The 23,655-nt window shown below is 40.5% G+C and overlaps 3 protein-coding genes across 4 annotated transcripts; all 3 read left to right on the top strand.

Moving 5' to 3' along the window:
* The first annotated feature begins 86 nt into the window (after positions 1-86).
* Positions 87-10,552, top strand: cep85 (centrosomal protein 85). Its single transcript, XM_088307198.1, has 14 exons — positions 87-254; positions 997-1,053; positions 1,710-1,832; positions 4,611-5,392; positions 6,043-6,170; positions 6,370-6,487; positions 6,597-6,782; positions 7,129-7,281; positions 7,364-7,518; positions 8,022-8,139; positions 8,251-8,301; positions 8,378-8,485; positions 8,572-8,815; positions 8,895-10,552. Exons 2-14 carry the CDS (start codon positions 1,014-1,016, stop codon positions 9,056-9,058), a joined length of 2,370 nt encoding a protein of 789 aa, XP_088163324.1. The 5' UTR covers positions 87-254; positions 997-1,013; the 3' UTR covers positions 9,059-10,552.
* A 377-nt stretch (positions 10,553-10,929) lies between these two features.
* Positions 10,930-13,937, top strand: ubxn11 (UBX domain protein 11). The gene is made up of 11 exons (XM_088307327.1): positions 10,930-11,080; positions 11,327-11,352; positions 11,437-11,529; positions 12,253-12,353; positions 12,427-12,478; positions 12,549-12,625; positions 12,688-12,772; positions 12,833-13,044; positions 13,467-13,544; positions 13,621-13,744; positions 13,828-13,937. The coding sequence occupies exons 1-11, from the start codon at positions 10,938-10,940 to the stop codon at positions 13,935-13,937; spliced, it is 1,101 nt and encodes a 366-aa protein (XP_088163453.1). The 5' UTR covers positions 10,930-10,937.
* Positions 13,938-16,056: 2,119 nt separating this feature from the next.
* Positions 16,057-23,617, top strand: hacl1 (2-hydroxyacyl-CoA lyase 1). 2 transcript variants are annotated; one of them, XM_088306287.1, is made up of 17 exons: positions 16,057-16,263; positions 16,955-17,059; positions 17,132-17,172; positions 17,263-17,343; positions 17,501-17,573; positions 17,652-17,729; positions 18,108-18,202; positions 18,285-18,397; positions 18,464-18,599; positions 19,069-19,174; positions 19,410-19,493; positions 19,589-19,690; positions 20,002-20,156; positions 20,373-20,531; positions 20,609-20,716; positions 20,827-21,013; positions 22,482-23,617. In XM_088306287.1, the coding sequence occupies exons 1-17, from the start codon at positions 16,213-16,215 to the stop codon at positions 22,512-22,514; spliced, it is 1,707 nt and encodes a 568-aa protein (XP_088162413.1). In that variant the 5' UTR covers positions 16,057-16,212; the 3' UTR covers positions 22,515-23,617. The 2 variants fall into 2 exon arrangements, with proteins under 2 accessions (XP_088162413.1, XP_088162414.1); XM_088306288.1 differs by lacking the exons at positions 17,132-17,172; positions 17,263-17,343 and having other exon boundaries at positions 16,212-16,263.
* The last annotated feature ends 38 nt before the right edge of the window (positions 23,618-23,655 follow it).

The following is a 23,655-nucleotide window of genomic DNA, read 5'->3' as shown; positions in this document are numbered from 1 at the left end:
GTGGTTTTAAATTGAATTTGAAATAATAAACGCAGGAGATGACCGATTTTTTGTCCTCGTGGATCCTAGTAGATATTGTGCAAAGGGCGACGCTGTGAAACTGAACAAGTGCTCTTCTGCTTGGCGTGCCAACAGCGCGCTGCAGTGCAAATCGGGCTCAGTAGCGGAACAACTGCCATCGCGGCGGATGTTTGTGATTTGGTCGCGTACACCAAACCGACATTTGAACAATTTACATCGATGAGGATTGAAAGGTAATGAGACCATCTTTATATGCGCCAACTTGTCTACGATAAAAGCAAACATTTTAGTGGTGGTGTGAACAAACTGGAGTAGCAGCTGGACGAGCGCTGGTTTAGCTGTTAGCTGTAGCACGTTAGCAATAGCATGCTGTACGGAAACAGATTTGTCATGGATTAACAAGATTAAATGGTTAGCGTCGCAGTGCATCACAGTCAATTGTGCGCTATCGGGAAACAGTTGTTACGTTGTCGCATTCAGGCAACATATATTTGATAACATTGTGGTATTTTTACTCAGCCAGCCCTATTCGTTGGAAGAATGGTTAGTCAGGTAAGAGTGTGGTTATGGTTCGCCTGGTTGCCTTTTTGTTTGAGTTAGGCGCGCGTTTGGTCTATGAATTAACTAGCTAGACTCGAGTAAAGAGGATTAAAGTAATGGAATGAGATTGCCGACAGCGTCTGTTCATTAGGGATGAGAGGCATTATTATGTGCTCTCTTTGAAGTCTCCGGGGACGTCCGTGTTTTGGAAACCGATTGTGTAACGGTACATCATGTTCGTGTTATTTTTGTTGCTGTCCCTTGGAGTGGAGTCATCAGGTCAAGTTGAGGTCCGAAGCAGCTGTAAAGTTCACTTGATGGTAAACAGTGTTGAATGCTGCTGAGCGTGGTGGATATTGTCAATATGTTATTGGATTACAATTGAGCAGTTAATGTATTGTTTCCCTGTTCCGTTTAAAACCATTTTTGTTTCAGGTGACACCGTGTATGGAATGACAACGTCGAAGAGATACACTGAATCCAAACCGGCTGGTAGGTTTGTCACTTTTTATAATTACATTACCTTCGTCTCTCCTCTGTGTAATTGAGCTACGTCTTCTAATGCAGTGGTTCTCAAACCTTTTTTTCACTAAGTACCAGCTAAGAAAAATACTCAAGTACAAACACAATGATAAACATTAAAATACAGTAGCGTAATAGGCCAAATAGTTCCTCAAAAATGTAACAGAGTCAAGGTAATATTGTTGTAAACCACTGTAACTGTAGTCACAGTTTGAACATTGTCTCTTACATAGAAAATTAAAAAGCTACTTGCATAATGAGTCAATTAAAATGTTTTACACATAAACATTGAATTAAAAAATATCTGAATGTATGAAAACATGGTTTCTAAAAAGTTAAAGCGAGGCAAATAGTACTTAGTGCTTGCATATTAAATACAACTAAACTGTACTGAGCAAATCTACTGTACAGGATTAAAAAAAATGTTACTGTCAACCACATGTATGCACAGTTTCAACAATTAATTCAGGGATTCTTTCACGTACCACTGGAGGGTGCTCTTGTTCAAGTAGTAGTACTTGTAGCACACTTTGAGAACTACTGGATAACCTGTTCGGGCAATGGATGGATGGCTGGATGAACACATTTTCTCATAGCTTTGTCCTGTTTCCTAAATATTTATACAGGGCTGTTTGCTGACATGGCGTGGCAAACGCCGGACTTGTCAGAGAAGTTTCAGAGTCGCTTGGGCCGCCGACCTGGAACGTCAGACAGTGGTCTTGGCACTTCAGCATCTGACAGCACAGAAGGTAACCTAATTGTTTCCTGTGCGGATGTGTGATTTGCAGCCCATTTCACTGTGCAGTCAGACCACTTCCTGGGGTTACCTTCCCTTCCACTGCTTACAGTCACAACTGTAAAGATGTAAATTAATTCACAATGAAAGGTTTAAATTAGTGTAGTAATGTGTTAGGATTTAGGATTGCAGGCTCCTGGGACAAGTGTATGATTAATTCCTATTTATGGCTGCATTTATACGACATGGGTCAAGTGGTGCAATTCCAGTGTTCACTTTTTTGTGCTTGTTCGTGGCACACTTTCGATATGGGTCACAGCAGCTGAAGGGAAAAACATTGAATTCGAAGTCCTCAGATTTCAATCAGACCTATTCCAAATGTTCCAGTCTGGGATTCTTACCTACATTTGGAATCAAAGTTCAGCCCTGCCTAGCAGACCAGCTTGTTTACCAGGCTGACTTATTGCAGCCAGCATTTTTCTTTTAAATATTCTATGTGCTTGCCACAAAAAAGTTGGGATGTTCTAATGTATTGTAAATTCAGGATGAAACATAACTTTTGTTAAATAACTTTTACAGGTGACTCTATTTCACTAACATGTCATTCTCTAACAAATAGCTGAATGGCAAAATTCTGATTCTAAACTCTTCTGGTATCTCTGTCTATGTTACAAACTGCTGATGACACTCTAGTGCTCAAAGCTCAGTGGCAACTTCCCCCTGAGAACATCCTTTTTCTTTTTTTTTTTTTTGAAGCCATGCGATGAAATGACCTGGTCTCATGATTTCAGTATGGAGACAGCAGAATGACGAGGAATGTTTAAAGATCAATTCTAAAGAATCCAGTACATGTATTAGTCGATTCATGGATCAAACACCTGTTGTGAATTTCCCTCCTTGTTAGAGAACAAAGTTTGGAAACGTTGAACAATTGAACATTTTATACGGAAGTTTAGAGAAGGTCAAGTGAAGTTCCTCAGTAAAGGTTATAGTTCATTCAGAGAAACAACTCAGTGGTGTGTTGAAGACAGTTTGATTCAACAATTTTATGTGATCTAAAGCACTTTATGTTCTCCTGGAGTCAACCTCCAGCCTCATGAAATATCAACATTCCCAGCAGGATTGAAGTGTGTTTGAAGCAAGTGGTGATGCAACACCTCATAAAACTCTTCCAAGAAATGTAAGCGTTGCCTGCACAGGTTTGCCTGAGCTTAAGTGTGTCCCTGAACATGTTGTTGTGAGCTGTCAGTTGTCAGGATGTAGTTTAGTTGCTTTTGTCACAATAGCATTGTGATGTGTTTCTATATGCCCTATTCAGTACTGAATTCTTATTTATTTATCTAATTTATATATTTGTCTGTATTATTGTTGTATTGCACTGGAGAGGGGAGCCCTCTAATCTCGTTGCACACTTGAGTACAATGACAATAAAGGGATTTCTATTTCTATTTTCTATTCTATAGTTGAACACCATGTCAGTATTGGTTCAACCCCGATGCCACGTAAACTGACAGGAAACATAACAATTAAGTCCAAATTTAGCATCAGTAAAGGCCCGTTCCAAAGAAAATGGTGTATCATGATTAGAAGGGAAATTTAAACAAGCTGTCAAATTTTCTTCAAAAAGCCTTTTTTTTTTAAACTATAGTTTTTAAAGTCGCACTCTAAAGTTTAGCCAGAGAATATTTTTTTTACAGTGAGAGGTAACTGTAATTATATAATTTTGAAAGGCAGGAATGTGTGCTGAGCAAACATCTCACAGAATAGTTTAGACTTGTTCTCGTCAGTCAGGAAGCCGAGAGACCTGCTTTACACCGCAAGTTCAACAGTAAAAGCTTGTTCTCGATGCCTTTATTTTCCACTCATTTGTTCTGATACTTGTATTGTGATTGTTAATATTGTTTGATTGGTTTTCTTGTCTAATGTGTGGAAGATTTGGTTTGAACAAAACAACACGTATTAGACTTTAAATGTAAATGTGCGCATGTGATGTGTTAGTGTGAGTGGGAGGGGGAAAGGTACTTAAATAAGCGTCACCCACAGATCACTCTGTAACTTGAGAGGGGGGCTATAAATACCCCTAACCTTTCCTGTGTTTGCCTCGTTCGATGCGTTTGCTCAGTGTTGGGCTCAGGCTGCTTGAGGACAATACTCCTTTGGGCACATGGCCTACCCGCTGCGTCTCTGTCAGCTTGGCTTCTTCGCGTGATTCACTGTCGCTGGGAAATGCAAGCCTCAGACGTCTTTTTGGATTTAAAGGGTCCTGCCGCTCAGCTCAAATCAGCGATACAATGCGATTAATATGCTTGTTGCCTTGGAATGACTGCATGTTTTTGGGACTTGAACGGGTCTCAGAGGTTTGTAGAGCTTTTGTCTGGAATTATTTTCTTTGCATGATGTGACATTTTTGGGGAATGGTTCATGGTATAAAGTGGGTGTGTATGTACGCGAGTAATCCGAGGGCCTCCTTTCGTTCTTGCGAAATAGTGATAGCGTTGCATAAGCAATATGACACTGAATACAAACTTATATTCTTGAAACATAGTTTGTATAATGACGGTAGTCCAAAGCAATACATTGCTGTTTGCTACATGTTATATTTTAGATAGAGAGGGTTGATTATTCAACAACAAAGTAGGCCACCCGCAGACACTGACTGCTGTGTCTACTAAAATAGTGCAAATAGCCTGCAGTGCTCGCAGTATTCTGCACTGATCCTTTTCTGTACATCTGTATATGGAACAGTGAGATAATGTGTTTCTAATTTTATCCATTTTTAATTGGGTTGCAGATTTCTGCAGCTCCAGGAGCAGTCCGTCTTTCCAGCCCATTCGCAGTCAGATCCCGATACCAACGGCACATGTCATGCCATCCACGGCCGGAGCCCTGGCTTCTAAGCCCCAGGCTAGCGTCCAGGAAGAGTCCAGATCTTCCTCTACCTCCAGAACATCTAGTGGCTCCACCTCCAAATCGTCCTGTCTCTCCAAATCAGCATCATCACCCAACCTGGATGCCCAGCCTACTATGGGAAGCGAGCCTGCAGCGCCAAAGCCAGACTGCCTGAGCCGCTATCGCAGCCTGGTCAACGGGCTGGACCACTCGCTTTTCCCCTCGGATCACACACAAATGGATGAGGGCCAGAGGTTTGACACTCCTGCCATGGAACCTACCCTGAACCAGTCAGCGTTGTTGGGGGGCTTATGCCCTGATGTCAGACTCCGATTACAGACTACAGCGATTAGAGACAACTCAGATTTTGTGTCTGAGGCTTACAGAGGAGGCACGGATCACAATTATAAAGTTCTCCCGGAGGCCAGGCCTGGAGTTTCCCTTCCCGGAGTTTCCATCGCCAACGAGCCCTCCAATTCCAGGTCCAGCCAGCCTTCTGGTGTTTATGCGAGCCCGCTTAGCCTGCAGACACAGGCTCTGTTGAGAGAACATGCGGGCACCAAAGCGTACGATCCAGTTCGCCAGGACCGGTGTGGCGAAATACTGGGCTGGCAGCAGCAGCAACAACAACAACAACATAAGCAACAGATGGACAGCATACGCATGCAAGTGGAACAAATGCAGGTGTGTTTTTATTCAAGATTAGGAGGTCCACTTAGAAATACAAGACTTCATACCTGTCTAAACAAATTTTATTGTGGTTTCCATGAGGTGACGGAATGATAAAGAGTCATCCCATTTGTTCAGTGGAACACCCTTGTTTTTAGAACAGAAAATGGGGACAGTCACAGAGATTGTCATTGGAAAAATAATGTTGAGCTAGACAAAACAAAGCCTGGGGGCATACAGACACATTGGCCTATTTAAAAGCAGGATATCAGACAAGTAAAACGCATGAGAATTAGTGTGCCAATTGATTTATACAAATATTTAAATTTAAGAAATCACCCCCACACGCACATGCAAAATTTACATATACGTTGAATGCATGTGTTGTAATATTGTTTTTTGTCTGGGAGGAAAACATGGCACAATTTACACAACTTTGATGAATCACTTTTCATAGTCTTTTACAGTGTATTTTTTTTTAACAAAAAGGTGTTATTTTGTAAATCTGGTCGTTATCAAGTGTGTTTGCTCAGTTTTCACTCGCCAAATATTGTAGTAATGAAAACACTAATCTGTTGTCTTGAGAGATCACATTATGAACATAATGATGACAATACAGTATATGTGGTCAATCTGATTGTCCTGTTTATGTCTCTCTGTACCAGTTGAGTGGGGGGGTGGGCCAATACCCGACTTTGTACCCCACAACCATGCACCCGGAGTCTGGCAAGTGGGACGCTCTGGTGAAAGCCAGTGAAGGTCTGCTAAAGGAGAAGGAGCTTATAATAGAGCGGCAAGTGTTTCCACTAATTTTACAACTCGTTTGTTTTACCTTAGTCTGATGTTGCTGCTTTTTTGCAAAAGTGTTACTGGAAGCTGTCCATTTACTCTTTATTTTTTCAGCTAAATCCAAATATATGTCTTGTTTAAGTATTTATTTAAGTCTCCCATATTATAGCGAATGTGTTTTTAATGCTTTGATATTTGTGTAGACAAAGACAGCATATGACTCAGTTGGAGCAGCGTCTGAGGGAAAGTGAGCTGCAGGTCCACGGAGCCTTCTTGGGCCGAGGCGCTCCGTTCGGTGATGTGTGTTTGCTTCGGCTGCAGGTGAGTAACTCGTGCAAAAGTCGCACGGCAAGCCCTGCGTTGCCATCCTTGTTCTCACATGCTTCGCTTCCATGTGGACCTCATGGTGACTCACATGACAATATTGCAGGAAGCCCAGAGGGAAAATACGTTCTTGAGGGCACAGTTTGCTGAGCGCGCAGACTGTGCCGCCATGGAGAAGGCGGAGGCCGAGCGCAGGCTCGGGGCAGTGGAGGCCGAGACACGCCGTCTGACTGACAGCCTGAAGGAGACGTGCGAGAAGCATACAGAAGAGATGAAGAAACAGGAAGACAGGGTGGGTGTTAACCGGCTTTGCTTCCTTAATTTGTGTTTCGCAAGCTAGTAAACCACAAAAGGTTGTGAAATCAGAGATAACATCTATCAGCTGATGCAACTCGAGTAAATTGCCAAAAAGAATATTTCAATTGAAAACGGCAACTACACTCCTGCAATTTAAGTGTGGACAAATTCCGCATTTTGCCATTAAGTCGCAGTACACTTGCCACTTGACATAACTGAGGAAATCTGATGAAATGTGACGTCGATTTTATCCAAAACAGCTTTTCCAGCAACAGTGGCTCTCCCGTTCTCTTCACTCTGCTCCCTACTCTTCCACTTATTAGTATGGCCTGTTTTTGCAGATTAAATGCCGAGACAAGCATATCAGCAATTTGAAGAAGAAGTGCCAGAAAGAAACTGAGCTGAAACGAGAGAATCAGCAGCGCATTGAGACTCTGGAACGCTATCTGGCTGACCTGCCAACCTTAGAAGACTACCAGAGGCAGAACAAAGAAGTGAGCCCAGTTAAGGTTTTAGCTACAATCAGCATGCATTTCTCCTGATCTTTGCTGGTTAAGAAATATGTTTTTGTATTAGCTTCAGGAGGCAGAGCAGCAGGCAGCTCGGCTACAAGAGAAAGTAAAGGAGCTGGAGGCCTCTTTAGCGGCAGCACGCTCAGAACTTGAAGCAAAGGGTGCACAGCTGGAGGAACAGAAACGAAGGGAGAGAGATCTGCTGACCACCATTACAGAGTATGCGTACAAGCACACACTCATTAAAGTGCATGCATAGAGTACTATTGTGTGTTTTGGGGTTATAATAGTTTAGGATTTTTTTTTATTATTGTTAGTGTTTATTTTGTTTTGACTTGTTTTTTCTCAATTCTGTTTTAATTAGTTTTTAAAGTGGGCTTCTTAGTTTTCACTACTTTTTCAAAAATACGTATTTATTTTAAAAAAAAATACATTTTTATTAAATGGAAGTTAAACTACTGTTTGCGACTTTGCTCCTATCCAGTAATTTAGAAATAAATACATGGATGAAAATGAAAGACATTTCTGGAATAATTATAGTTTTAGTTAGTTTTGTACACACAAAATGGAGTTTCGGTTATCAATTTTCAAAAGGTTTTTTTTTTTTTTTTCATTTTAGTTTATTTAACTTTTCATTAACTATAACAAACTTGGTGTGTATATGCTGCTCTTTGCTGTAAATATAAAAACCAAGTAACAATGGTTCCTTGCGTCTTCTTCAGTATGCAGCAGCGTGTGCAACAGGGCCTTGAAGACGGAGCCCGACTACCCTCTCTAGACATTGACAAGCTCAGAGGAGAGAATGATACTTTAAGAGAAGAGCAGCAAAAACTCAAGAAGGTCAGCTGTGTTTTTATGTATAGTCCATAAAATAAATTGTACTTCCAATAACTGTTTTATGAACCAAACACCATATTGACAATCACCAACAGCTCTCTATTTTCTTGGCAGGTTATTGAGAAACAACATCGGATGATGGAACAGCTTGGTTCCCAGATTCAGGTAATTGACCACTTGTCTTCCTTGTAAAGGATTTTGTTAAGTGACTTTTGACTTACTTAAACCTTTTATTTTGCAGGATTTGGAGGTGAAAATATCCCAGGAAGAGAACACCACAACACAAGCGCTGAGAGATGTGTTGGTCAAAGAGCAAAACATGGCTGAGCTCCACATAGCCATGAAAGAGGTTAGATAGTTCCGTTCCCAATAGTTGCTTCAATTACCGAGAATGTATTTGTTAGGCCAAAGCTGATTCTAGCTACTTTCTTCCAGCTCTCTTCCCAAAACCAGGAACTGATGGAGCAGAATCTGACCTTGCAGGAGCAGATGAGGGAGTCAGAGCAGAAGAGCACCAACGAGGCCTCCTCGACTCTGCAGCCGGCTGGGGCTCGCCTGACACAGAAGCTTCACCAGGAGCTTGCTTCCTGCCTTAGCGACTTGCGCTCCCTGTGCAGCATTTTGACCCAGAGAGCTCAGGGACAAGACCCCAACCTCTCCCTGCTGCTTGGTCTCGCATGTAAGCTTGAATTAAACCTTTCTTGCGGATTTTGGTCATTATACGTATATTTATTTATATGTCCTATTTGTCTTGACAGCACCCATACCATTGGCGGAGCAGGACGAGGACTGGCTAAATCCAGAGGTGCTACACAAGAAGCTGGTGGAAGCGCAACAGCTTCGTCGTGATGTGGAGGAGTTACGTAACCTAATATTGGACCGCTACGCACAAGACATGGGCGAAAACTGCATCACCCAATAGCTTAGCCCCGCTGCACCTCAGGAGCATCAATATCGGGCTTGACTTTTAAGCCTGGTTACTGAATGTCAGGACGCGGAGCAGGTTTTAATTTTCTTGGATGCAGACAAAGGAAACCCTGAATGATTTGGCTTCGTTTGACTGTACGTCACTTTTAGAGCCTGCCTGGAGCACAGTCTTCCCATCCTACTGTTCAGTTCAGCTATTTCAATCCAAGGGCTAACAGAAGAAAACTTACCTCTAATACTTGATCCTTGAATATTTTTTTATCATTTTAATGTGTTATATTATCATTTACCAAACAGTCTTAAACCTTTTTCACTTTACTGGATAGAGACGTGTGTGTGTGTGTGTGTAAAAGTCCCAGAAATATAATTTATTTAACTCAAGATTTCTCTCTTTGGGGGGAAAAGATCCAAGAAGCGGTTGACAATCAACTGAAATTATGTTTTATCATGGAGATGTTGCCACCATGCCATTATTTAAAATGGTGACAAGTGAGACATCTGCAGTGTTGTGAGGTAGAAAACTTTGTACCAAACCAGCATTTTACACCATTGGGCCTTTCTTTGTCTGTTCAAACTACCAAAGAAAGCTGGTTGAGGCAGTCGTGCAAAGTCGAAATGTTCAACAACCCCTGTGCAACCCCTCCGTCCGCCTCTGCTGTAGACCTGGTTATCACTGAACACCATCGGGTGCCTTTCTTTCGCATTTGCGGTTATGGTTCATTCAGTTTAGACCAATCAGAGACTGCTCTCAGCTCACTTTTCCAGGATGACCTTTCTCCCCGAGCATCAGCCACTAGGATGATAGTCCATACATTCCGTGACTCTGAATGTAGCAGATGATGTAGAATGTTAGCGCTCACTGCTAGACGTGTGATGTTCTATATTTGTCCATGTTGCCATGTAAGTTTTAAGGTTGATTATGGCTGACTCGTTAGTTAAATATGAGGGAGAAACTATTGACCTTCAGTATTTATTTATTGTCTGGACAGAGTGTGAACACGTTGCGGGCCTCCTAATATCTTGCTGTAACGATTTGCTTGACATTTATAACGTGCAAAGGTTCCATGAAGTGTAAGTTGTTTCCACATTATGACCTGACCTGTTACGAGTTCGATTGGATGTTAGTAAAGGCGTGTTAAAAGGGACATGTTTTCATTCTTGGTGATGAGCGTAGGGCTGGCTGGATCGCCCCGAAGTGAATTCACAGCGATATTTAAGGATTTTCACGTTTTCCCTGATATGAATTAAGCCATATTTACGAGACTTTAAAGGGAATGAAAATGAGCTTTTCGTACACAGTTATGCAATAATTATCCAGGACACAAGCCATTTCATGGGACCTATTAACCTTAAGATGCACAAAATTGAAAGTCAGGCTCTGCATGCCTTAACATCTCAAACGTTTTTTCAAAAGGGAAACTTGTTTATATAGTCATACCCTTTGTCCTTTGTATTGCCCTATTTTAGAAATAAAATTGTTCAATTTCCATCCTTGATTTTACGACTTGTCATTTCGTAGCCTCAAAAAAAAATCGGAGTGAGCAGTAACTTTTGAAATGAAATCGAAATCAACTAAACATTTACCCATCACGCCTCGCAGTACTACGTCAGTGATTTAATTGCTGCCTTTAGGTACAGTTGGAGCACAGAGTTTGGGGTGGGGGGAATTGTATTTTTGGGGTCGTCTCAATTAAGTCATGAAATCCGAACCTTTACAAACCTACGTCATTGCACATTTGCGTAATTGCCTTTAAAACTATTAAACCATGCATATAACTTGATATGTGACGTAACTTATTAGTTGCGTAAAACATAACCCGAGAAAAGTGGCGCGTGCACATCACTGTTTCCGGTTAGCTCGCGCCTTGGCTCGTATGTTGCTCTTGGCAACAGACTACAAACATAAAAAAACAAGCTCCAAGAAAGCCTCACACTCCAGTCCAGTCATGAGTTCACCATTGTCGATGCTAAAGAAAACGAGACGCATCCCGCTTCAGTGTGAGGAAAATGCTAGACGGTAAGCGCAGTAATAAGACCTCACAACCTGACTAAAATATTTATACTGTCTGCATTACGTTTCGGAGACTTCCGGGAAAAGATGTCACGTGACCCCATATCGTTCTCACAAGTCAAGAGAAAAATTCAACATTATTATTCAAAATCTATTCTATACATTTTATACGTTTTTTTCTGTATTATAAATGTGTTCACAATAAATTTGGGTTAACATGCTGGATACATTTATACTTATTCTGTCCTACAGGGGCAAAAGTGAGAATCTCTCAACAGGTAAACTGCAGCTCGCATCCAACAATAATACAAAATGTATCATATATTTATTGACCCCCCACCCCTCCCCACACTTTAAATTAGAATCTCAGTTCCTGGATGACCCAAGTTCTCCTGTGGCCAGTCCCACCCGACACGGTGATGCTAACTTTATAAAGGTTAAAGCATCTAATCGAGGTAAAGGCACTTGTACAATCCTTTGATCTTCAGTCCAGAAACTGTATTTATATTATTAATGCTTACTTTGATGATGTAAACAACATTTTAGAAACACCGCTAAGGATGATATAGTGATGTTCTACCCAACAGGTGTCTCTTTTGTACCCCCCACCCCAAAAAAAATAACCTTTTGAATAATCGTGATTTCAATTATTACTTAAATAATTGTGATTAATATTTTTTTCATTATCGAACAGCCCTAATTTTGTGTATATGTTGGATAATGGAGTGCAGCTCTGAGTTCATGCCACATACCGGTGTTTTCGGAAGTGTGAATTATCTAATTATTTTTAAATTATTTTATTAGAGTTTCTGTGAGATAGGCTTCAAGTGGTTCAAGTAGAGAAAAAACATTTTCTTATTCTTATTCAACATGAGCGTACTGTAAGCTACATATTAAGAAGCACTGAGAGAATGTGATCAACAAAAGTTAATAGGAGTTGACTTGTCCAAAGGTTTGTCTCCAAGTTCAGACAACAACATTTTCCAAATACCAAAGAATTTAATTTAATGCATATTACACTGTACAACATATGTCCTATGGGACACATTTAAATTGTAAATGCTAATATATATAATTATTCGAAGGTCACTACTGTGATCAAGTGGTTAGCATTCAGAAGCCTTCAGAGGACTTCCTGAAAAAGATTTCTCACCCCAACCTATTCTGTGAAAACTCAGGTGCTGTTCCAACCGACTTTGAGATGACGTCCTCTATGATGCAGCGACTGACCGTACTTGAAAGGAAGGTCACAAGCCAAAAAGAGGAGATGGCGCGCAAGGTGAACGCTCTCGCTTATTATGTTGAAGGACATAAACCCTCACTCACAACACAATCTCTTTATTCTCTGGAAGGACAATGTTATTTTGGTTTTGAGGGGGAAACTGAAATGTCAGGAAGACTCAGGTAATCACTCAAACCTTTATGAAATGATGCTCATCTATTCGCTGAATTTGTGGCTGATATGTAATTATAGCGCGTGGCCATGTTGAGAGTTGCAGTCATCTTGAAAGAAGATGCAAACACCTACAGCACCAAGTGGATGACATGGAGGTGCGTTTGATCAAAACCTTTCCAAGTGATTCATTTAGTAATTTGTCTGTTACTGTCTGCAGAGCTTCCTGAATGACTATGGTTTGATCTGGGTGGGAGACAGGAAGCTCAGTAATGTAGCACAGCAAACAAACATCTCTGTCACAGGTACAAACAATCTTCTTTTGAACAAAAATGTCTGCTAACATTCAAACTACTTCCCCGCAGACACCTCTGCGGTCCGAAATTTCCAGATGGACTTTGACCTCGTGATCCAGACGATTAAGGAGCTGAACGTTCTCGCAGGGGAATCATTCGTACGATCCACACCCACAGGGGCGCGGTTGGCACGGAACGATCCCGTGCAACTGAAGCTATACAGCAATGGCATTGTCATGTTCAACGGACCTTTCCGCTCCTACCGGGAGAACAGCACCCAGGTTAGCTTGTGCTGTAAATTAAGGTCGTGCTGTAAAATTTGAGATTTGTCTGTCGGCACGCATTTTTCATTAGCACAATTTTGTGGCACACCACCAAACAAAAATGTCACAAAAAGCACATAAATGTACTTTAATACTTACCGTCTTGTCTTAATTTACTCACAAATTGACTTACTCTTTGTGAAATCTGGGCCCGATTAATTTAACACGCATGATTTCATTTGTTGTTTGAATAGCAACAGGTAAATAAAAAAAATAATTGTACCTTCTGCCCTCTAGTGGAAGATCATTTCATTGTTCTATGTTGCTGGTACAGATAAATGAGCAAAGATACATTTGATATAATAATTAAACGGACATTTTTGCTACATTTAAATGAGACACTAATGTGCTGCAGCTCAGTTGTTTGGTTTTCCTTGCAGCAATGCATGCAGGATCTGATGGAGGGCTATTTCCCATCTGAGCTTCAAGGCAGATTTCCAGATGGTGTGCCTTTTGAGGTGTGTACCCGTCACTCTACATCACTCAACAGTAACAAATAAATGCAACCCTCGCCCACCGTTTTGTCTCACAAAGGTCCATGACAGACGAGATGAGGAATTTGTTCTCAAAGAACCGTGCAATAAATTTCCTGGTAGAGGACAAACTGTGCGAGACAAAAAAGAGAAATTGTCAGTCAGAGTCAGCTCGCAGTTTCCTGGTTGGCCCTGCACTCATCTAATGTCACTTGGCTTGAAATACTTTAATAACCCAATCATGTTTTTTTTTTTTTTTGGTCCACAGCTAAAACATTAAGCAAAAATCAATTCCTGAGCAGGCGGCCAAAAGTGGTGGTGAAGGCGGGTCGAGTGATTGACATCAGGGACTCTCTGAAAACAGCCTTGCAGGTTTGAACAACCTCGTTCCAAGAAACAGGCTTCTGTGACTGTGCTGATCATACAGAAATTTTCGATTCTGGCTCGCCTTTTCCTTAGGGCTCATCTGACACACACAACAGGTGCTCAGCAATCATTGTTGATACACCAGCACTGCAAGCAATGAAGGAAAGGTACTTACAAGGTTATCAATTATGGGTACCTCTTAAGACAAACCCCCAATCTAATGTGATCTACTTTTTAGTACAAAAGCACTGGAAAAAAAAAAAACTCTGTTGCTACCCTTAAAAGATAGAATGGCACTCAGGAGAGCACAGTCCTCTGCCATGGTTAAAAAAATATAACATCAAGTGGTGCCTTGAGATACAAGTGACGGTTTATTGCCATTCCACATTGACGTTTACTGTCAAGCGAAACATTATACAAAGAGTTAAGCATTGTGAGTTTAAAACAACCACTTATGGTTGTTGCCCAAGTCTGTTTGGCCCAATGCTAAAAAAATAATGCAAAATGCCAAAGATCTTGTCACGTTTTTTTTTTTTTTTTGTCACTACAGTCTCTGATTTGTTAGTTTTATTCGCGCCATGATAAGTTAAGAAATAATAATCATAAGTTACATTAGAGGCATAAGATGGGTCCAGGGAGTGAATATTATACTGTTAGTTCATACAGGAGTTGTGACCGTCTCAATCTACATATATCCTTGTTTGTAGTACACTGCCCCCCGGTGGCCAAGGTGTACACACCAGAAGGAGCAACACAAGCTCCAGTGGACTGATGCCAAAAATGCATAAAAAATGTCTTCATTCTTCACTTTACATTCCATTATATCATTACTGTATGTTTGTGTAATATGTAAGTAATATATATGTAAGTGCAATATTGTACAGAGCATGTTTTCCTAAGTAAAAATATTTTTTTAGGTGGGGTAAGCCTGAAACGAGTAAATGGCATTGCCATTCATTTCAGTGGAGAGAGATTATTTGAGATTCAAGTGTGTCTGTGTTATGAGCATGGTCACAGTGAACTAAACTCATATCGCAAAGCACCACTGTATTTGTAACGCCACAGTACACAATCATAAAATATACAGTATTTATCCGTAGGCCACATTTTTAAATGCCTTATGTACATTTTAAGCAGTAGGAACTACTAACATAATGATAGTTGTGCAAAGTGTGCAATTATCGTACGTCACATCTTGTCACTTTTTCAAGCATGCCCACAATCACCTCGGACCGGCCTTCGTCTGCACGCAATGTAGTCACACTTAAGATCAAGTCAGAGGATGGCGATCGCACTTATGTGCTGAAAATGTGTCTCTCGGAGACCGTGGGCCACCTGAGGCAGCACCTGGACACACACAGGTAAGCTTATGTCTACTGTTGAAATCATCGTGCCAGATCATGTTTGTCGTTATTGATTCCTTTACAGGGGGCATAACGTGGCTGGCTATGACATTATCAGTGTATTCCCTCAGCGTCACTATCAGGATGACTGCCAAACGCTTGGGTCATGTGGGCTCACAACCAATGTTACTCTTCTTCTGCGAGGAAGGAAAAACACAAATAAATCATCTAAATAATATGACTTAGCATTTTCTCTTTAAAAGTTTGGCTTATTTTTTTTTTCATATGGAAGCATGACAGTTGCACCGGTATTATTCTCTGTTGTCTGGTGATGCCAGACAGATCTGCAAAGACTTTTCTCCTTACGGGATATCTGTGTGGATGATTGTTTCAATTTAAACACATGGTTATTTTCGTGTTTTTTTTTCCCATTTGGTCTTATGAATTAATAAAACCACATCCAAATGAAATTAAAAAAAAACATGAAATGCAAATATGATCAAACTAAATCATTTCATAACTGTGAAAAATATGATTTAAAAAAAAAACTTTCGGTTCAGTTTTACAAAATTATCGTGTAGTATTTTAAATATGATCTGATTTTGTTCATAAGTGTAATATAAAAGGAACACGCTATGCTATATATTACTCAAATTATTATTATGATTATATTATAAATTGAGCGTTCCCGAAAAATTACCCACGTGGAGTTATTTTCTTTTCTCGTTGAATACGTTCCTACGTGGCGCCAGTGACGTAAACACCGACTTGTCCCATTGGCTCAAGACCCGGAAGTTGGGCGGACGACGTTCGTCTTCAGGCTTGAGCGTAACCTGCTATGAAACTAACCACCTTGTGGTATAGTTAGTTCGTTAGTCCAATTGCCGCTAGTTGCGGGATAACATTTTCCGCATTCGGAAGAGGTTTTTCATTTCTTGACAACCATGGACGAAGTGACAGGAGCTCAGCTGATTGCGGAGTCTCTTATAAATCAGGTCAGTTGAAAACAACAACAATTTAGGTTTTCCCCGTCACTAAGATAGTTTAACTACTGTGTAATTGCCAAAACACCTTCAAAATGAAACGTGTTAATTTTTAACTCGTTTCTTTTTTCAACACAGTTTTTTGTTAATATGCGGGTCAAAGATCACTAACTGTCTCAGATTGTGAGTTCGCGCAGTGTCATCGCAGATAGAGCTATTTAGTCCAAACATTAGAAATAAGAACTCAACTTTCGTTCGAGAGCCTATATATGTTAATCAATGCACTATAAAAACAACTAAAACTAAAATGAAGCAAAAATAACTGAAGACGTCTGTCAGATGCAATGGAATGGGAACAGGGAGGTGTTTTATGGGTATTGCTGTAATAGGCTTTTACTTTTTAACATCGCCATATGATTCTGTGGTGGTACACAACACACAAATCCAAAGAAAATGATTTTGAAGTGGTTACTGATGGCTGGAAAATAAAACAGAGGAAAACAATTATGGTTGAATGCCAAATGATATTTTTGAAGTTAACACAATACAAAAAAGTAGATGTCCCAAGGGAAAAAAATAACCCAATGCATTCCGTACTTTCCTATGGACCACTTTTATTATGTTTTACTGGTTATGCCCCTGGAAGTAATCTTCAGATTTCTGAAAACAGTTTTTCATAATATGTGTACAAATGTCCCGACAGAAAGTGGAATACATGTTTGGGATTGTGGGTGTTCCCGTCATTGAAGTAGCCATGGCTGCTCAGGCTGCAGGGATCAAATACGTTGGCATGCGCAATGAACAAGCGGTAAGCTGCACTGTTAACATTCTGCTCAGTTTCTATGGGTCCTTGTGTTTGATCCAACCTTCCATACATTAGGCCTGTTATGCTGCATCCGCCATTGGATACCTCACTGGGAGGTAAAACATTGCGATCCCCAAAAAAACAAAAAAAACAAAAAAAAAACACCTGGCGCGTCAGCTTGATTCTGGATGGTTCTTTTCACCCAGACCAGGTGCCTGCCTGGTGGTGTCAGGACCTGGACTCATTCATGCTCTTGGCGGAATGGCCAACTCCAACATGAACTGTTGGTATGAATTAAAAAAAATATATCAGTATAAATCTGTAATCTCCCGCAAATAGTCAGTAGAAGACAAACTCTGCCGTGTCGCCAATCACAAAGAGGCAGAGGAACTTTGTACATTGTGAAGTCATATTTTTAAAGCATTCTTGCTTTTTCACATGCAGGCCAGTTGTTGTTATTGGAGGATCTTCAGATAGAAGCCAAGAGACAGCAGGTGCCTTTCAAGAGTTTCCACAGGTAACATACATGTTGATGAGCATTTATACTGTATATAAAGGTGTTCGACTCTGCTTGAATTCTCTCCTTTTTTTTTAGGTGGAAGCATGTCGCCTGTACAGCAAATTCTCTGCAAGGCCAAGCAGTCTTGAAGCCATCCCTTCCGTTATTGAGAAGGTAACACGTTAACATTGTCGTGGATGTCTCCCTCGCTTTACTTAACCTTTTTTATTGCACAGAGTTGAGCGGACTTGTACTTGGATAATAGTACAGCCCCCCCCCCCCTTATCGCGAAGATAAGGACCTAAAAAGGTTTACGATTGTCTATAGAGCCTACAACATGGGGCAAAGCACTACTTTAGTCTAAATGAAACTCCTCGGCTCACTTCGCCTTCGTTTTTGGCACCCGGATGCCACAAAACAGTTTTTGCAGTTTTTCACCAAATACAACAAGATAGGTTCCCCCCCAAAAGTCTGTGAATAGGTGAATTGCAAATATGCTGGGGAACATTGCAACGCAAATAAGTTACTTTATAATTTTTTGGCTTTATACAGGCTGTTCGCACAAGCATGTATGGGCGTCCGGGCGCTTGTTATGTGGACATTGCAGGCGATATGGTGAATGCCAAAGTGGACCGAAGCAAAGTCAGGTTTGTCATATTTCTCTTGTTTGTTATCTGATGCTAGACAGAGCATTTCAGCATTCGACTAATAAATTTGTTCCTCATGCAGATTTGTGCACTGTTGTTCGCCTCCTCCCATTTGTCTGGCCGACCATAATGCAGTGTCAAAGGCCATCACTGTGTTGAAATCAGCGAGAAGGCCTTTGGTCATCATTGGCAAAGGTAACATAAACTAACAACGTACTTGCTTTATGTCTTAATAAGAGATCCTCCATTTGTGGCTCGCAGGTGCAGCCTACGGTCGAGCAGAATCCTCCCTGAGGGACTTTATAGAATTGAGCCAACTGCCGTTCCTTCCGACTCCCATGGGGAAGGGAGTGCTGCCTGATGATCACCCCAAATGTGTGGCGGCTGCTCGCTCAAGGTAGACCAGATTCATAAAGTAAAATATACAAATTGTTTTCATTCTGTTTAAATCAAAATACGTTGGGGCCAGTCACAGTAAATTTCAGTCCCTTTATGACCACAACGTATCATCTTTTATTGGCCAGGATAACTCGCTGTATCTTCCAATAGAGTACTTTTGGGAATTTTTGTTAGCTAGACATGCACAGTGTGATGCTATTGTGTTAATATGGACCAACATATGACCATGGAGCATTTCTGAGCAACATTGCCAGCACCTTGTTTGAATCTTTCCTGAAAATAATTTAGGCATTTATATAAGGGAAATTTCTAATATGGGATTTAGCTATTAAGATGTACAAAATTGATATTTGTGGTACCATTTCGGTCTACGTTCTTACAATATATGCTTTTAATTGGATTGATGATGATTGGGTTTCATTTGTCATCTTCCTTTCTCAACTCAAATCAAACTGGTTGAAATGAAGAGCTCTTCTCCAGACAGACGTTGTGCTTCTTCTTGGAGCCCGACTCAACTGGATCCTCCATTTTGGTTTGCCGCCTAGATTTGACCCCAATGTCAACATTATCCAGGTTGGTAACAACCAAAATTAGGCTTTCTGTCTATGTTTCTTATTTTTATAGTACAATACTAAACTGCATTTTGAAAACGTGGTGCTGGTATAAAACACATTTAATTTCAAGGCATACTCGTTTTGTTATTGTACCCACAAATGTCCAGGGGGGTTAATGTAGGAATATTGGCCTGCCTTGTAGTGTGTTTAATGTACTTTATGGTTACTGTTAATGCACTGTGTTCCATGTGGAGGTCGACCTTTGCCCCGAAGAGATGGGAAACAATGTGAAGCCTGCTGTTGCTCTTCTAGGGGACATCAATGCAGTCATCAATCAGGTGCATAACGCTCAAATGCTCACTTAAATCATGCTCTAATATTAGACGCCAAAAGAACAGGCTTTGTAACATATTATCATCCCGTCTCCTTTCAGTTGCATGAGTGTCTTATTCAAGATGGCTGGAAGTATCCTTCTGACACTGAATGGTGGAGCACCCTAAAGGAGAAAATGGCCAGTAATGCAAAAATATCAAACGTGAGATAAAAAAAAGTATCAAATCTTCACTTAGAAACAGCTGTCACCTCATAAACAAACAGGATAAAATTGTTTTCTCAGGATAATCAAAATGGAATTGTAGAATTTATTGGGATGGGGAACATCCTCATATTGTCAAACTGTTTAGTCTCCACTTACCCTAACAAACCTATTTTTTGATAGAAGCTAACACTTGAACCTGAAACATTTTCCTGGCAGATGCGCTAACGACACATTCAACCGTATTGCCTTATTTATTTCAACCATGTTTTACTTCTCAAGGTTTTTGTCCTTCCTCTGATTCTCCACAGGCACTCGCTCTCCAATCAACGATGCCCATGAACTACTACACCGTGTTTCACCATATCTCACAGCTGCTGCCACACGACTGCATCATTGTCAGTGAGGGCGCCAACACCATGGACATTGGACGCACTATGTTGAATAACTACCTACCTCGACACAGGCAAGCAGTGCTTACTTTATTTTTGGGAAGCTTTGTTTTCGAGTGGTGTGAGTTTTATCATTGCTTCTAAAAAGAAAGCAATCACTTGAATTAGTGAGTGCATGACTACAGCCAAGAAAAAAATCTTTTGTCCTCTTGTTTTCTTTCTGCAGTTATGTAGTTAACAATTAGTCCAAATGTATTTAGTCTGTTGTGGTTATGCCTAATGACGTGTAGGTTGGATGCGGGTACATTTGGAACAATGGGGGTGGGCCCTGGATTTGCTATAGCTGCAGCTGCTGTGGAGAGGAGCAAGAATAAGGGCCAAAGGATTGTCTGTGTGGAAGGTGACAGTGCCTTTGGCTTTTCCGGCATGGAGGTTGAAACCATGTGCAGGTAATCAACATAACTCTCGTAATAAATGCCCTAGATTTTCTGTACCAATCACATGTAACCCTCTTTTTTTTTAACAGATATAGCCTACCTATAGTCTTGATAGTTGTGAATAACAACGGTATATACAGTGGAGTGGACACGGAGACTTGGAAAGAAATGGCAAAAATGGGGGATCTGACACAAATGTGAGACAAAAACCATTGTGTAAATTGTGTCAAATCAAATCATGTTTGCTGTTATGTTTTTTTTTCTTCTTTTTTAATACTCCTCCTTGTCTGTGCCCTTAACTGATCAGCGCTCCACCAGTGACCCTCCTGCCTGAGGCGCGCTACGATCAAGTGATGACTGCATTTGGCGGCCGCGGTTTCTTGGTGAGGACAGTGGAGGAGCTGCGTACCGCTTTGCAACTCAGCTTGAGTGACTGGGACAGGCCAAGCCTTCTCAACGTGCTCATTGACCCGTCCTCAGACAGGAAGCAACAGGTAAACAAGCTGGGACAATGAACAGCTATGATCTGTCAAACGCCAGTCCTGGAGGGCCACTTTCCATCGCTCCCTGCTGCAACACACCTGATTCAAATGATCAGCTCATCAGCAAGCTCATCACCTGTTTATTTGAATCAGGTGTGTTGCAGGCGGCAGGGATGGGAAACATGCAGGAAAGCGGCCTCCCAGCAACGAAGTTTGACACCTGCAATCTAGACTCGTAATAGCCTACATAAAATTTGAAGGAGATGTAACTATCTGAACACACACACATACACAAATGTTGAATATGAGGCAGGCCATTGAAGGATAGTTTAGATTGCCTTTTGCACTTATGTCCTGTAGGAGGAAGCATTGCACTTTCTTTTGCCCATCTCCCATCCCAATCACTGCACACAAAATACCTTACATTGCTAGTTGTTGTAGGCTTACGTTGACATTTTGTACGCTTCAAGTCCTTCTAGTTTGACAGTTTAATGTAACCATAGAGTGAATGCGGTGCCATGAATTAAGAGCAGCATTGGTTCAAACCAGTCATTTTCAACCAACCAAGGGAATCCAATTTAACTGGATTGGTCTAATAACTATTATTTATCTATAGCGGTAATGTGTAGTGACCGGCAGAGCAATTAAAGGCTTATCCACAAGACAAGATGGTAGAAGGTTCTGTGAACCTGTGTATCCACCTGTTGCCGTTTATACAACAAAATAATGGGCTCTGTGTTAAACTAAACAGACCCAGATTCCACATTGAAAGTACATTTGTGAGTAAAATGTGCAGTAAAAAAAAAACATGCGGAGTGACTCAAAGGTTGTGAAACTCTGGGTTAGTTAAACAGAATAGAACAAAATAAACAAAAACACTTTTTTTCATAAGTATTACCTCTTTGGTGAAGTCCGGAATGATGGCGTAGGACACAACGACAAGGTTCTGATTGGCTGGCACCAGAAGACGAGAACAGGTTAAAGAAATGGTTAAATCACAGGAAATCACATAAACATGGACTGCAACTCTTAATTAAGCCAGTTGGAATTAAAATCAGCAGCATTCCAGTTGGTGATTATTAAAGACCAATAAGCGGCTCAGTGTTTATTTGACAGCAATGTGTCCCTGAGCGCTAATCCTTCCACTCCACAGGTGCACTGTGAAGCTGCTCCTTTCCACTCACAATCCCTCAACCTCACATCAACTTGACCCCTCTATTTCTGGTCCCTTATAATTAGAAAGCGGGGCCCTCTGTGTTTATGTTGAATGTATCCACGCAACGCATGGTGGCATAGATACATTCAGGTGATGGAAGGTTCCATTGAGGCACTAAGCTCCATGTTTGTGACCTCCCTTTTGAATGACGCCGGATGCCTGGCTGTCAATTTGTTCGCCAGAATCGCAGCCAACAACAAATACAAATTGAATCTATTATATAGGAACAAATTGATTTTGGTTTTTTTTTCTCTGTATTTCCAGGAGTTCCCTTGGCTGACCCGTTCCAACTTGTAGAAGGAAAGTCAATCTTTTTTGGTTATTACATTTACTGGAAGCTTCAAAACTTGATTGTTTCTTAATGAGTGAAAGTTTTCCTGTTATTAGTATTTTTGTGAGGGTTGAAGGGGGCTTGGGGGGGATTTTCAATGACTGCCAAGCAGCATGTATTGTTTCTGTAACTTCAGTGTCAGTTTGCTAATACATGCTCTTTATATCATGACCGTAAATCTGGTTCATTTTGAATTGCTTAAAATAATTTAGAGCCCCTCCTTTGATGATGCATTAATTTAGAATGAAATAGCATTCATTTGAATGTAATGTCATCAATTCATAAGCAAATTCATCTATCTGTTATGCAGTGCTTAACAAATGTACTTTCCCGCCTGATGTAAACAAGAGAAGAGAGCATCCAACATTTAGTGAGCGGCGTTTCTCCATTTTGATCAGGAATTTAAAATGCACTTAAATGACAAAGGGAAGCCTTGGCTGAGTCCAACCCTCACTGGAAATAAATTTGTGAAGTCACAAATGAATCAAGCATAACCTTCAACCGATACAACTATATTTTCTGTAGCTAATGATGATTTGACAAAGACAGCATTCATAACATTTGAAAAGTTATGGATAAAGTTTGCAGTTATATTTTAATATTAAATAAAGAAATAGGAACAAGAACTGATTCTGATTCTTTGAAAAGTTATGGACAAAGTTTGCAGTTATATTTTAATATTAAATAAAAATAAAAAAGGAACAAGAACTGATTCTGGCTACGGGTGTATAAAGCATTGAAGAAATTTAGCAAAATGTTGGTAATTGTGCGTATACTAAGGCAGCTGTGTCACGCAAAATTGGTACCTTACATTGAGTAGGGTGCGTTTGTTAAGCATTGTATGGAATGACATATGCTCGTATTTTGACAATTCTAATGCATTCCAATGTCAAAACATCTGCTCCAAACCGAACAGCTATACTAATGATAAAAGTGATTCCTTCTTTTAACAGAAGAAATGGGTAATTAAGAGATGTACATTAATCCTAATCCAGGAAAAAAATGTATGTCTTGTATACTTGCATTATTTTGATGTAAAAAGTTATTATAAATTTATTTGAATTTAAAATTTATTGCATTTCCTTCACTTGTATAATTATTTTTTTC

Source organism: Idiotropiscis lumnitzeri, chromosome 10 (assembly GCF_059441095.1).
Source record: "Idiotropiscis lumnitzeri isolate Australia: NSW breed Sydney's pygmy pipehorse chromosome 10, RoL_Ilum_1.0, whole genome shotgun sequence".
NCBI lineage: Eukaryota > Metazoa > Chordata > Actinopteri > Syngnathiformes > Syngnathidae > Idiotropiscis > Idiotropiscis lumnitzeri.
This window is presented reverse-complemented; position numbering and strand designations above follow the sequence as displayed.